Genomic DNA, 16,660 nt, shown 5'->3' with positions numbered 1-16,660 from the left:
ATGTATGTATGTGTGTGTGTGTGTGTGTGTGTGTGTGGTGGGGGGGGGGGAATATGTGAATTTAACTTTTAACAATATTGCAAAAAGCTAGGAAATCTAGGACTAAAATATTTTACAAAAACAAAGCTATAAGCAAAAAACTAGTATTTTACATATCTTTGCCAATCTGTAAGGAAAGATGTGGGTGGTTATGTAATGTATATACAGCAGAGTACATAAACAACAAAAACAGTAGATATAAAATGCAGTAAAGAAAGCATACAGAGGCATTTCCTTTGATTAGATTTTAGTCAGACTGAAGTGAATGGCATCGTATACTGTAAACCTGGATATTTTCACTAAAGTCTTATTTTTGTTTTTATTGCTGGAAAACAAAAACACAAAAATAAGTAGTGACTAAAATGCCTTCTTGTATGTGAACACAATGGACCAGTCTGGTAATTAGTAAAAATAAGTAGTAACTAAAATGCCTTCTTGTATGTCTGGTAATTAGTAAAAAGTTTGAGACCTCGAATGTTTTCCCTCTATTTTAACTGAGAATGGATTGGAGTTTCTTGAATAAAGTAACAACAGAAGTTAAAGAGTTTATTTTTGAGTTGCATTTCACATTGAAAAAACAGTTTTTATAACAGTGCCTAAATTAGAGCTTCTCAAAGTACTAAGTTGTACACTGCCTCTCTGATGTAATAATGGTGACTCTAACATTATTAATTACCCTCTTTGATCATTCAAGATAACTATGTGCTTTCAACCAATATTAAAGGACTTACATCTTTTGTTTTAAGGACTTAAAAACAAAAATGATTTTCAAGACTTTGGCAAAGTTGAGATGAAAAGTATCCATTTAAAAAGAAAATCATGTTTTAACAACTGTCATTGTAAACAAATGATTTATTAATATTAGTGTGATTTTAATCTTTAGGCTCAGATGTGGGTTTTGCGGACCATCGCTGTATGGCGGAAGGGTCCGACAATAAGCCATACTGCCAAGGTCCATAAAATCCATATCCCGGCAGACCATAAAGTTTTTATCATATACCCTATCTAGTGGTACAGAAACATTTGAATCACATAACCAATATAAATTGTTTGTGAAACATTATTTTATGCACAAAAATGTGGTTTTTTTAAAATGTATTGAGAAAAATCAAACCAAATTACCATATTTGGGCAAAATGTGCCACGGTGTGATGTTGAAAATTACTATACGAAAAGTCCAATTTATCCACCTTTACGCAACCTTCACCCTACCTGTGACCCACCTAACCACCATCTCTGTCCAGGGGTAGTACGAGACGCAGTCCCAATTTTGACTCTACAGCCCCAGGGAAGAGATCACTGGGGGTAAATTAAGTCAAAGGTGTCACTTTGTCTCATACTCACCACATTTACCCATCCTCTGATCAAGATTTACCCCGGTGGAAAGACATGGTCAAATATGACTTCATATAATGACTGCACAGGTTCATTGTGAGTACTCACCATTAAATTGCATTGGAAGAGATGCTGAAAATATGATATACTAATGATTGTTTTGAAATTTTGTGTACATTTCACAAATATTTTGATGTCTAATTTGTTATACTTTTATTGCAAGGACGTTATGCAAAGTTTTGTTGTATGTGCATATGCATAGAACTGAGGAATCAAGACACTGTCCTACAGGGGGAACCTGGATGTTTGTAAAATATTGTTATTACAGTACCAAAGTTATCAATTTTGAACTGATAATCTTGACATATTTTGATAATGGCAGATTTTGATAATATTCGTTATTGTGAAATGTTATTTTGAAATATGTCCTTACTTACTGTCTATGTTCTTTTTATGAATTTAATAAATAGTGCTATTTTGCCATGACGACGGATCTGGCATTATGTTGGTTATTTATCAATGTATGTAATACATACATACATACATGCATGCATACATACATGTATACATACATACATACATAGATTTGTATCTGCCACTTCTTTAAAGAAATAAAAGAAAAGAAAATTTTCAAAAAGAAAAAAAAAGAAACGTAGCATTGAGTAATAATGCTGTCAATCTTGAATTTCGCAGGAACAAAATTGTCTAAAATGTTTACTTTCTGTGTGCACAGTTAGCTAGAGTTGTGTCATTCATGTTTTTACACCACTATACCAAAATAACAAGTAATCCGCAAATATTTGAAATAGAGTAGAACAGCAATATTCCCTAACTTTGACGAGAAAAAACAAAAGTGTAGTTAATGATGTGCCACTTGTGGCGCTCTCCATTAGTAGTAGCAAAATGACTTTACTTTAGCAGGTTTTCTTCATGGCTGAATTAATGGTCAAATCTTTCGAAATCAAATCCAATTAGTTTGAAAATCCAATCTGCGTGCTGTTGACGACGACCTTTTCTTTCATTCGTTCTCGCACACTCAATTTGTTCTTATTCTAGAGTTAGGGAGTCTAACTAAAAACCACTCAGGCTGCTTTAGATATACCAATATTGTTAGTAGTAACTGTTGCCACTTCCGCGTTGGTTAATCGCCTGTTGAGAGACAAGTTTCACACGTGTTGTGGGTGTTTATATATTGCCTTGTTGCATTTTCGTTGGAGCTGTGCATTTTTAATAGACAATGTTACGATAAGAACCAAAGGTTTCCACTTCCACTCTCTCAGTAAAGGTATGTAATGACCCGTCATCGACACATGATTGCTACCTGCCACCTCAGACTATAGACAACCAAATTGTTATTTTCCTGAGGTCTACGTAGTCAGTCACTTGTTACTATGTTACCTAGTTTGTAATAGGTAATCAGCTGTTATAGAGTATTCATAAAAGATCGTCCTCTTTAAAAACTGAATATCTTTAATATTGAATAAATTGCAACATATAAACACGCTAACTTTATAAGTACTATTTTACATCTCTCTCTCTCTCTCTCTCTCTCTCTCTCTCTCTCTCTCTCTCTCTCTCTCTCTCTCTCTCTCTCTCTCTCTCTCTCTCTCTCTCTCTCTCTCTCTCTCTCTCTCTCTCTCTCATTTCATAGAGGTATTCGAATCCAAGATGGCATGTGCATCAGCTCCTCAATGTTCAAGTTATAAGTACGACTTCTACATCACAAGTTGCCAAGGTAACATCAATTGGATAAAATCAACATGTTATCACCTCGAGTCACCTTCCAGTGGTCTCAAAGGGGTATTTGAAGAACGAAACAAAATAGGTGGTATATCAAAAATTGAATTAACACAATACTTTATTAACTACAGTAAGAAAGTTATCATTGGTTTTGATAAGCCAAACCAACGAGAGAAATTCAAGTCTTTAGATACTCTTGAGGACATCTTTGGCAAAAATGATCCAAATGAACCTTATAGGTTAATTCCAGTTAAATTACATGAAGACAGTACAGTACCGGAATTTCTTCGGCAATGCCATGTATTGGAGGGATGGAGAGAAAACTTCTTGGATCAGCTTGAGGAAAGTGTTAGATTCGTTGGCAAACTCTGTAGACGGACGAAAGGACAAGCTACTATTTGTAGAGAGAGAAGAGAAGCACATAGTGCTGGGACCAGGCCCAAAGATGTCTGTATGAATCAGAAAACAGCTAGAGAAAGTAAAAGTGGTAAGTATCTATTCAGTGTGGAGAGGGGTGCTGGGCATTAAAATAGAGATTTACAAAAACAAAAGCACCTGGTCCTTAATCACATGAGGGCGCTATCGCAAGTTAATAATATGCAAATGAATGTTACATTTTCGACTGGCCACTTTGTCACACTTCGCCATTATGCAGATTAACCATGGTTTTCTTATCTGCTTGTTACAGTTATTTGGAAACATCATAAAACAATAAAGAATTAGTCTATATTTTAATCACTAACCAAACATATTAAGTTTTTCTTTTAATTATGTTGTTGATACAATATAATTTTATACTGAGATCCTGTCAATAAATAATATTCTTGCGAATCATGCAATTCAAACCTAAACATTTCAAGAGGACTGAGCCACTCTCCATCAGAAATGGAAACCAACTGATGAAGAGATTGCTCATTCCATTTGAAAGGTTTAGGCTAAGAGTGTCTTGGGGGAGGGGGTATTCTCATAAAGAATTAATATTCCAAAATAGGTCAGCTGTAAAATATGTGTAACCTAAGTGTTCATCACAACAAGACCCCTTAGGTCACTCATATTTTTCTTTGCAGAACAAAGAAAAATGTTGAGAAAAATATCTAATTGTATTCTGACTTCTCATTGTAATCTTGTTTTGTTTTCTTCCTGATTTAGTTGGCATGACAACAAAACAACAGGATGTACTTAGACGTCATATGGCAGCCTTTGCAAGAGATCTGCCAGCTAGGAAAGTTTTAGACCACTTGTCAGATGTAAGATATTTGTAATGTCATTCCACAATGATTTATATACCATTTATAATTAGTATATACTGGTGAATAGTTCCAAAACTTAACGATTGTCATATCCCAGCTCACCAAATTTAAGACTATTTCACATGTAAGGATCACGAGAGGCAACCCAGATTTGACACAGTGAGGGCTGTAATTCACCAGTCATGGCCACTTATCTTATGACAATGCATGAAGCTGTTAACAAAATATGTGTAAAAACTGAGTCAAAGTATGCTGAATATCCCACAATTCTCTCTGAGTTTTGTATGCTAAAATATTGGGTTTTCAATGTGAACCAAGTTTTGAACTTTTTAAACAGTAGAATTGTTATATATGGGTTTCTGAATACTTGGTTTTCATAATTGGCTCTGATAGCAGTGAATTTTGGTGGAATGAGAAAGCAATTTTTTGAGCTCAGTCAGATTTCTAATCGTGTTAAAGTGGCCAAATGGATGCGAATTTGGTATTTATTTTGTATTTTTATTTGATAAAACAGCTTCACTATGTTTTTCTACTTAAAAAATAATGTGAAATAACATATACCAAGTCTATGTTCACAACTCAATAAACTGCAAAACATGAAACAATGTGTAAAATGTTTGTTACTGTACGTACAATAACAAACTTTTTACACTTTTTGTACCTTTTTGCAATGTATTGAGTTATGAACATGGACTTGGTATATTTTATTTCACATTATTTTTTCAAGTAGAAAACATAGTGAAGCTGTTTTATCAAATACAAATCCAAAATAAATACCAAATTCTCATTAATATGGCCACTTTAAGTATTACAACTGCAGTTATTGAATACTAGTATTGTATAGCTCAAGAATATTTATGAATTAAAAAGATTTATTTATTTATATATGTATTTATGAATATTTTATTAATATTTATGAATTAAAATTTTGCATAAAAATGTCCTAAACAACTCAATATTACACATGCTATGAATAAAATACTTTTCAACATCAAGTAATCATCAACTTAGGTAGTCATTCTGTGTTAAGAATTTCACACTTATTTTTCTTTTGTTCTAGCTATTCAATATCCATACTAGAGTCATAACAGGTGCAACTAATTTCCTTCGTTCTATTATAAATATTCAGGGATGTGGTGTATTATTTAACACAAAGTCATTTTAAATTAACCTCATCCAATTATATATAATTTTCATACAAGTTATCGGTGATTATACTAATCTTGTGCTATCTGATCATATACTTCTCAGGAACTGTTTTCTTACTTATTTGTTATATTTTCAGGTATTTACATTAGAAGATGAGTCAAAAATAATGAATTCAAGTCTTCCAGACTACGACAAGAGAAGAAAATTGATTGACATCTTGATGACTAAAGGTCCAGGTGCCTTTGATAAGTTTGTAAATGTACTAAAGAAAGTCTGTTCTCATCTCGCAAAACCACTGATACCAGGTGAATTAATTGTTCTAATTGCTATATGGTTTTCTTGTTTCACACCTTGCTCTGAAAGACCTCTGGAAGAGGTTTCTGAACAATTATAATTTGTGTGTAGTCTCTCTCTCTCTCTCTCTCTCTCTCTCTCTCTCTCTCTCTCTCTCTCTCTCTCTCTCTCTCTGTCTGTCTCTCTCTCTCTCTCTCTCTCTCTCTCTCTCTCTCTCTCTCTCTCTCTCTCTCTCTCTCTCTCTCTCTCTCTCTCTCTCTCTCTCTCTCTCTCTCTCTCTCTCTCTCTCTCTCTCTCACACTTCTGTGTTGTTGTTGTCATAATGCAAACAGAATATTATAAGACCAATAATGAAATAACAGTATGGAAAGATTGGTCTTCTTGATGAGGTTACTATTACACACAATGCAAAAAAAATAATAACATGTAAAGTTGATGTCACTTATATACTTATTTTTTTTATAGAAATGAAAAGTGACAAGGATGTCACATCTGCAATGAAGAATATGAAACTGAAGTAACAAAATGTTCTGGCAACAACTGATGGAAACTGTTTGCTCACTGGTAACACTGGCCAATAGAAACTAAGTTGATTTATTATATGTTAACACTGACCAATCAAAACTATTAAAGTAGATTCCATACATGGTAACACTGGCCAATAAAAACTAAGGTGATTTCTTATATGTTAACACTACTGGCCAATAGAAACTAAGTAGATGCCATATATGGTAACACTGGCCAATAGAAACTAAGTACATTCCATATATGGTAACACTACTGGCCAATAGAAACTAATTGATCCTATTATACAGCTGTCCAATCAGTCATTCAAGATGTACTTGCTTGTGATGAAAACAGTCTGGGACTGAAATCATCTCTTAAATGTCACAAAGCTATATATTCTTAACTTTTTTAAATCTAAACTTTAACTTCATATTATCTAAATTGGGGCAACCATGAACAGTCTATTGTTTACAGACACTTTTGTTTTTATGATAAAATGTAATACTGTTCATGTAATCCCCATCCATTTACTGTTACTCATAAAATGTCACAACAAATGAACTTTTTTATAATTAAATTTTGTTGCCATCATTACTGTTGTGTCAATATGAATGTACAGCTTACTATAAATAGAATACTTAGATCTGAAACTTATGTGAGATATCTTAGCCTCTTTGTACTTACATGTATTGGCCATATGGATGACAAATGGGGTATTTATTTTGTATGTTTAATACATAAACCACCTCTGTCTTTCTGATTGAAAAGATAATGTGACACAAAATATAGAGTCCAGGGCCAGTACCAGTGGCCAGTTCTGATAGGGGTGTGTGGCCAGTGCTGGACACCCAAGGCCACATTTTAGACCATTACAGGTTTTTAAAAGATTAAAGTTTAGACCTAAATACATTTTCCTTAGAAAGTAACGTTTTTGGACAATAAATGGCAGCTATAATTTGGTAATAGGACCACACTTTAGTCAAAGCAAAACTGAAAATACTAGAAATGCCAATTGGACCCCGTTTTAGACTCTTCAGCTTGAAAAAACACCCCATTTTAGACCAAAGGACTAGAAAATACACCCAAAAGGGCGACACATATACGTATATTCAAATAAGGGGAGTAGCCCCTGGATATAGAGTCCGGGTTTGTAACTCAATAAAGTGCAAAAATTAAAAAAAAAGAACTTATAAAGTTTATTAGTGTATGCACAATATCAAATTGTTTACTCGTTTTGTAACTTTTTGCAATTTTAATCTAGTCAGTCAGACTTGATCTAGATGAAAAATTTATAATTATTTATACAATCCTTTTATCTGTTATTCCACATCAACTTCATTCCTGGATTATGAGTACATTCAGAAACTGAACAATTATATTACATGGGCAGCTATTTGTATATCTTCTTCATGTTAACTTTATCAGACATTGTTAATATTTTCAAACATTTCAAGATTGTATATGAAAATTGCAACATCAAATGAATACCATGATTTTTAACAAAAAGGAGATTTCTCATTATTTTGATAATACCTATGAACAATTGCAATATCAATGTCAGGAAATATCTTCCTTTCAAGGTCAAGTCACATTCATAATCAATACTATTTTATAGATTAAATATAAACACACAATTGATTTATTTGTAGTTGTGTTCTTTATTCTGCTTTGTCAACATGTAAAAGATATCAACTTCAGCAGGCCATTGCAGACTGTAAACAGGAAATTGAGAATACAGCACCCTCGCTCAAATTGGGGGTATCATAACCTGGTGCATTTGCTTCAATGAAGTGAGCCAAGAGAAGACATGGGAAAGATAACTGATACAAAAACAAAATGTGTCGCTGATACATAAAGGTTGATGCCGATGCTTGTACCATTTTGTTTATATCTGTGGAAAGTTAGTTAGTAGTAGGTACGCATCCGCCATGTCTGACAGCTCGTAATCCTCTGAATGGTGTGCCACCTATTCCGGTAAGCAGCTGTAGTGTACAGGAGTGAAAGTGGTTGTCCCACCAGGTTCTTGACCCTGTCTATCCATCTGCTCCTTGGGTGTCGTGGTCTTCTGGAGCCTTTGATTTTGCCCTGAAGGATAACCTTCTCTAGGCAATTGCCTTGTCGTCTGGCAATGTTAGTCGCTGTTAAATAAACTTTCAGTTAGTAAATTTAATACTAACAGTTGCACTTGATTGTTATAACTTTTAGTGTTATAATTAGTAAACAAGGTTATGGAATCCAGAATCCTGTGGTGCATGGTGTTTATACTTTGACAAGTTACTGACACTAATTATCTTTGCATGAACATTGTCTCTTTCCTGATTGCTAAGAGCAAGCAAACGCATCGGTGATATTTTGAGAGTTGTACTAGTCTCATAGAGACTAACCAATGGGCTGTATATTCGGGTCCACTTGTTGATAGAATATTTTGGTAAATACACAAATCTAATGAAACATCGCAGTATCAAATACATGTACAAAACTTCTACAATTTCTAAAGTCTACAAAATTTAAACAACATGATCTTCACAGTTATAATAAACATTTCTCATAATTTCTATCGTTGGGATAAATGGCATCAAATACGATAAATTTTCAAATAAACAGAAGTAAATGACTAAACTACAGTGTAATATACAAGTTGCTGATTGGTAACCACCCAAACATTGCCATCTTGCATTCTCTGATTAATCAGTTTCTTTACCAATGTTGGCCATCTGATTTATCGCTTTCTTTACTGATGTCAGCCATCTTGGATTTTCTGATTTACCCGGGGTATCACTTTTTTTTTACCAATGTCGGCCATCTTGGATTTTCTGATTAATCACTTTCTTTACCAGTGTCGGCCATCTTGGATTTTCTGATTAATCACTTTCTTTACCAATGTCGGCCATCTTGGATTTTCTGATTTATCGCTAACTTTACCAATGTCGGCCATCTTGGATTCTCTAACAAGGCTTACAATTTTGTCAAAAATGAGAAAGTGTGAATTCTCTTGAAAATCTGTAATCTATATATAGATACATTTATAGATTCTTAAATATTTTATCATCTGCACAATAAAGATGACTCAAAAACTAAAGCTGTCTAACATGTTCACATTTCAACATAATTATGAAGCTTCAAAATTATTATCTTCATAAAGGACATCCTTACTTAATTCTCTGTTTCTCTCATTGTAACACCATAAAAATGATGGGTTGGTCATTAAAAAAGAAAAGAGTACTTAAAAAGTAACTGTATGTTTACATGTTGGTGATACTTTCACTTCATAATCATACTTTAACTGTCTGAATGACTTAGAAATGACAATTAAAGTCAGAAGGAAACTTTGAACCATTTGCTTTAATAAACTTTTATTAACTTTAGCTAAGATATGTGCTTGTGGGTTTGCCATCATTCAATCAGTGACGTGATTTTTCCAATTCTGCCATAGAGGGCGTCATTTTTATTATTATTCACCAGATTGAAGAAATATATGGTCACTCAAGTCATGAGAAACAGAATTAAGTACAGCCAACCTAATAAGACATCTCAAGAAATAAACAGACTATCTTATGACCTAATAAGACATTTCAAGAAATAAACAGCCTATCTTATGTTCGCATAATATAATGTTTTTCATGTCTTCATGATAATATACACAACAATGACACTACAGAGCTTTTAAGAGTAAATCATGTTCTGATGTAGATGTTAGCATTGAGCTGTTGACTTCCCATCATTTACCAACTTGTTTATTTTGTCTGAAATCAAAAGGCATTTTTTTAAAATTATTTCAATGCTGAATTTGGAAAAGTGGCAGATGTATGTAGAGTTTTCATTTAAAGCAACAGCAATGTTGTAAACAGTAATATTGCATACAAGTAGGAATAATAGCACTGTTTACAAATAAAATCAAGAAACCTGATACAAAATATCTTACTAACAATGCTACATTTTCTCATCTGGGTCAACATAAATTTTACCACCAGACTGAGATATTTGTCAAAACAAGACAATAAATGGAGCAATGACTGCGTTATTGACATTTTCCTTGAGCTCAGTAGATGATAAAATTTAGCAGTATAAGGTTTTATATTGTTGCTAAAGTTGACTGTTCATACTCACCTGGCATTACTTAATAGTATAAGGTTCTGTACTGCTGTTAAAGTTGATTGATCATTTTGTCCTGTAATTAGGTGTCTGTCAACTACCACATGTACAGCATCTGCTTCACTTGCTGTCAATTAAACATTGTGAAATGATTAGATGTACTGTATATCAAGTTGACATAAACAACATATGTCCACTAGTTATAAGGCCAACAGAAAAAAGAATTGTTTCTGGTCAGCAAGCGCATCACTTAAATACCCCTCCCTACTTCAGTGAAGACAACGGCAGAGTCAATCATAAGCAAGCAAATGACATCTGCCCTACATAAACACTTGCTATAAAGTACTAAATAATATGAAAAGTAACTGCCATAAATAGTAGCTTGAGTGACACTGACAAGTTTGTTGAGAATTAAAAAAAAAGGATTGTCGCACCATTTTTAGACACACTGTCCTGACCAGAAACAATTTTTTGGGGGGGGCCCAAGATATGATAAATATCTGGTTCACTGACAGTCATTTAAGCATAATTTGAGAAAATGTATGTCAACTGCAATCAATTGAACATAAAATGTATATGATCATATATAATTAGTATATTTTATACAATGCTCAGACTACAAATGTGAGTTTTGATTCCGTTGCGCCAAATTTCGGTGTCAACATAAATCACAGACCAAAATCATGCAATATTAGCATAGCCTCCATTTGTTCCAATCATTTGTACCTGGCCTAACTGAACCCACCTCAAGGTTGACAATGTTAACTTTTGTTTAGTTACGTTGAGTTAAGATTAGAAACGCCTCACCAGTGTGCCCTCTAAGTCAATTTGACATGCCACTGACGCACACAATTTCTAGTGATGCACCAAAATTTGGTGTTCCCCTATCTCTTACTATGTGATGACTCACAAGAAATGCCAGTCTTTCTCATTTTGACTCTTGGCTTTGGCTATCATTAGTGGGCACACTGCGCCTCAAAGTTAATAACTTGTCCAGTGTGAACCTCCCTAATAGATACATGTACATGTCAAGTACTTAAACAAAATAAATTATCTAATTTTCAGCTACAATTGATTTTGACTAAGACAGTACTTCAGGGTATTCTCTATCTACTTACCACTGTATGTTGCACCAGAGTCTTTCACATAATCTTCTAATACAATAGGCACTGATGACAATTCTGGTCCTCTAGCTAATTCATAAACTGACGGCTGGCAAAAGAAAATAAAACATATCTATGAAGTTTCTACGATGAGTTCTACGCAAATTATAAATCATATGTTTATTTCATTTGTTTGTAGAGTATGCTATTTTTGAGAAATATCAAATTGTGTTTCACATACATACGTACGTACATACATACATACATACATACATACATACATACATACATAATTACATACATACATACATACATACATACATACATACATACATACATACATACATACATACATAATTACATACATACATACATACATACATGTACATACATACATACATCCATACATACATACATCCATACATACATACATACATACATACATACATACATACAAGGAATTTGTCTTTCTTCTCCGTTCTCCCTTTGAAGTTTTGTGTGTCTGTCACATATTTTCTACACACCTTTGATATTTATTTAACTACTTATTTTGTCGTTTTCTTATACGATATATCAATGCCTCTGAGAGGGCAAGATTTTAAATAAAGTTACTGCAAATAAATTTATTGATTTCTATGACTGATATTATAACAAAAGACAATATGTAATCTTACATTTCAAATATCCCTCTCTGATTTACTAGCATTGTGTCTGAATGGTGTTAAGACATTGCAAGAACAGAATCTGATCCATCCAAGACAATGCACAAATATCCATTATCGGAGAAAATCTAATATTAGACTCTAATATTACCTGTAGACGTCGCTTGTCGCACGGACCCCCAGAGTTAGTTTTTATCAGATAATATTGGAAAAAATCAAACTTGTAAAATAGAATGACAGGAATGAAAGAGTAACTTACTGCTGTCATGCAATAGGAAGCAAAACCCCAAGGCTGTCCATTATCTCTTTTAACACAGCATAAAGCACCAACACCAAAGCCTACAGCACAAATTGGTTCTATAGGTAGGAAAGTAGACTAAGGTGAAAATATGAACTTATTAAAGTGACACCAAATCTACAACACAAATTGGTTCTATGGGTAGGAAAGTAAGACTATGGTGAAAATGTGAACTTATTAAAGTCACACCAAATCTACAATACAAATTGGTTCTGTGAGTAGGAAAGGAAGAATATAGTGAAAACATGTATTTATCACAGTTACATCAAACAACAACAAATAGTTCTATGGGTGGGCAAGGAACAAAACATGCATCATATATGTACTGGGACACTTATCATACCAACCTTACAACACAAATTGATTTTGTGGGTAGGAAAGACACAGTTACAGTGGCGTGATAGAAGACAATATATTTACAACACTGAACAGTCACACCAACCTTACAGCACAAATTGGAATTCACTTCTAAAAATCTGTGTGATTCTATGAGTAAAAATTTTCATTTGACAAAAACATTTCAATATCTATACTTACTTTTTTCAGATATAAAATGTTCCAAGATTTGTTTAAGTACTGGACTATGAGCTAAGTCATATAAAGCCCCTGGACAGCTAGGTATTAATAATGCTGAGTATCTGGATGCTAGATAAAAGCCAGAAGAGTAGAAGCCATGATAAGTAATTGGGTTGCAGTAATTTCCAGTATTATGCCCTTTAAACTTTATCCCATCGGTGACTTTATCCCAAAAATATCAAAGGAGCTAAACAACTGATGTGCTATATCAGCGACATGTATATGTACAGTATTCTCATGTAAATCTTCACTTATATATATTCCACAGCAATAACAACTTAGCAGTGTAAACTATTTGTAACATCAATTGCACTGGATTGCCTTCTTTCCATATGTGTACAGTAATTTCATTTTTTTACATATGTACCCGTGATTACTTGCACTGATGTACATGCATACTAGTGGAATTTACACTGCAGTGCAATGCTGAAAACATTACATACATGTATGCAAATGATATGTAAATGATGGCATGATCATTCCTTGTACATGAAAGCATGTGATTACACAACAGAAAATTTTGAAAATTTACCATTTCCGATAAATATATGCAATAACAACAGAACACCCATAGTGTGTGAGTGAGTGTCAGTTACATATGTGTACTCAGGTATATTAGCACTCATGCTTGTAGTGTTTTCTACTGCACTTTCACTCACTAGCTCCTGAAAGTACAGCCACAGAGAACACCATAAACAGTCATGCAAATATACTAAGCACACCACATATGCACTGATGTAGCATGAGATTCTGTCAAAGTATCACATTCTAATAAAATCTGTCCAAATTATACACTGAGAGAGAGTAGTAACTTATATATAACATCAATAATAATACAACATACGTTATTACTGTGTACAAGCTAGTCCACTGGTCATTCGGTACATGGCATATAAAACAATAGGGAACTTGCAATCCAATTTGAGCATGCTCAGACGCAAAGGATTATGGGATTATCTGTGGTTATCGTAATACCTAATCTGGAGCTACTGATAAAATTAACCTCCCACAAAGATCAGGGTGACTATGAAGTGATCATTCCTGGTTATAAACAATGTAACAATATTGTTTACAATGCTAATTGATTAGTATTTATTATCACATTTCCCATGATGCAACATTCAACATGGCGGGTTTGCAAGTTCCCTATTACAATTTAGTTATATAGTTAGTTACAAGTGCTGTAAGTTATATACAATACATTTGTGCTGTTCCACTTACCATCAATTGCACTCAAACTAACAGGATTTGAGAATGGTTTAGTTCTGAAGTCATTCAGCCACCTTCTACTGTTGTCATCCTGACTGACGTATTCTATTGGTTTACCCTGTCATAGGAGAACATTACAATTTAAATAATTACCATAAAATTACTATAATCTCTGTCTTGGCAGTGTTTTTGTTGAGGGCAGTAACTAAGTTGTAAGCAGATATTAAAATTTAACTGAGTTCCACAGTCATTTCACAGGCTCACTACCAGTATTTTTGTTAAGGGTGGTAAGCAGATAAAATCTGCCACCAAGTCATTTTACCATTGCTCCCTGTCAGTGTTTTTGTTCAAGGCAGCAAGCAGGTAAATCAACTTAGTTCCCAAGTCATTTTATTGGGCTCCTTACCAAACTTATAGAACTTTTATATAGTAATTATAGAAACTACCGGTATGTCAGTTTTGCTGTATTTTCCCCATCTGTTAGCAGGGTTCAGATACTTTAAATGTCATGTCCTTTTTGGCATGTTTTTCCCACAAACCTTTTCACAAAATACCCAAAAATGGCAGAAATAAGGGTCCAGTTTACTGTCAAGCATCAAGTTCACATAAAAAAGTTGAGTAAGTTACCATGTACCGAGGAGCTATTTTGTCATTTAAAGTCATATTTACATTGATAGCATTAGATCAATACAACTGTACTGAAGGCAGAAATAAATCTATGAAAATGAAAGTTCATGGACTCTGGGTACATACAATAGCTCACTGCAGTACACTCCTGGCAATGCTGACGTGATGTCAGCAAAAATTTGGGATTATCTTCCAAGAAATGTTTTGACTCTGTGAGTAGATTAAATAAGAAATAAATCTGACTGGATTTTCCTTTAAAATGGAGAAAGTGGTCTATTTCTATGTTTCTAAGGTTTGGGACTCCAGGTACAGATGGGAGAAATATGGTATGAAAACTTATACACCATACCATGTACAATATACCATTTTGCCACTTTGAGTTTTTTGGAGGAACCTTGTAAAATTTTTATCAACTAAGCAATAGATAGACAAAGAGTTCAAGAGGGTTATATGCCAATAAACGAGGGGGGGGGGGCAATAAACAAGGGGGTATAGACCCGAGTTTTTGGCACATAACCTTACCGAACCAGTTGTCTATCTTACTTATACTACGGCGTGATTGGCTCAAACAGATCTTTTTCAAAATTTTGTGTAATTTGTTGCATGCAAATTGAGTGCTGAGCGTAATATAGGTCACACCACTACGAAAGAGTGGGTAATGGTCCCATATAACCAACCGAAATCGAGGCCTCTGATTGGCCAAGTCAGTCTAGCCATAGTATAAACCATCTTTAACCATACCAATACTGGTAATTGGGAACACTTGGAAACTGGTAAAATGCCTACAAAATGCTGGAATGATATACTAGTACTCACGTTTGGAGTTGTGATCTGGACACTGAATGCTGAATGTGTTAATGTAAATGCATGTATAAAAGACTGTGCTGACACACCTGCAATGGAACATATGATGATACATTATATACTTGGAACAACAGATGTGGCTTGTTTTTGTTATTTTGTTGTTGTTGTTGTTATTGTTGTTGTTGTTGTTGTTGTTGTTGTTGTTGTCGTCGTTGTCGTTGATGTTGTTGTTGTTGTTGTTGTTTTGTGTGTGTGTTTTTTTTGGGGGGAGGGGGTATTTATCACTTGTGGGAAGATACACATTACCATTACGATACCAATGGAAATATTTCCAAATGTATTGTCCATACATAACATGGTATTTCAGTAAGGTCTTGTGTGAATATTCAGAAATGGAATCAAAACATTACACAATTCAATTTATGTAGTTGTATTATTTTCTATGAATAATCAATGTAAATTTATGTAATATAAATAAGTGGAAGTCAATGATCTGTATCGAGATTCTGGCATTTTGTGTACACTTACCGTGTAAAATATACAATAATTGGAAACATGTACATTCTAAAATGAGGGTTTCCTTACACTATAATGAATATTGTTCAACTTCAAGCAAAAAAAATACCGGTAGCTTGAAGGGGGCGTGTACATTGTAATAGGTACTGTACAATGTCACATTGAAATTTGAATGTGCAGTGCAGTGTACAATTTCACAACGTTCGCATTGACTTTCCATACCGACAAATGTTTTTGTTTTCTGACGTGAATAGAGTTCTCACCCAAGTTTATCTATTTGTTGGTTACCACAACCAACTAATGATCGATTTCAAACTCTGATAAGACGTATTTCTCACCTTCTTGGGCCGACGAGGCGACAATCAAACATGAAGCCTTGGGCGCAGACATCTTGGAATAGAGTGTTATGGGAAGTAAGCCTCGCTTTGAACATGTTCAATACTAAGTTGGCCTTTTTGT

At 34.0% G+C, this 16,660-nt stretch overlaps 1 protein-coding gene across 1 annotated transcript; it reads right to left on the bottom strand.

Moving 5' to 3' along the window:
- Nucleotides 1-7,972: 7,972 nt before the first annotated feature.
- LOC144448312 (glutamine amidotransferase-like class 1 domain-containing protein 1) lies at nt 7,973-16,660 on the bottom strand. The gene is made up of 8 exons (XM_078138500.1): nt 16,540-16,660; nt 15,698-15,774; nt 14,267-14,372; nt 13,007-13,114; nt 12,431-12,528; nt 11,525-11,618; nt 10,422-10,533; nt 7,973-10,057 (listed from the first exon to the last, which is right to left on the bottom strand). Exons 1-8 carry the CDS (start codon nt 16,589-16,591, stop codon nt 10,033-10,035), a joined length of 672 nt encoding a protein of 223 aa, XP_077994626.1. The 5' UTR covers nt 16,592-16,660; the 3' UTR covers nt 7,973-10,032.

Source organism: Glandiceps talaboti, chromosome 17 (genome assembly GCF_964340395.1).
Source record: "Glandiceps talaboti chromosome 17, keGlaTala1.1, whole genome shotgun sequence".
Lineage (NCBI taxonomy): Eukaryota > Metazoa > Hemichordata > Enteropneusta > Spengelidae > Glandiceps > Glandiceps talaboti.
The sequence above is the reverse complement of the archived record's forward strand: the minus strand, read 5'-3'. Positions and strand labels throughout refer to the sequence as shown.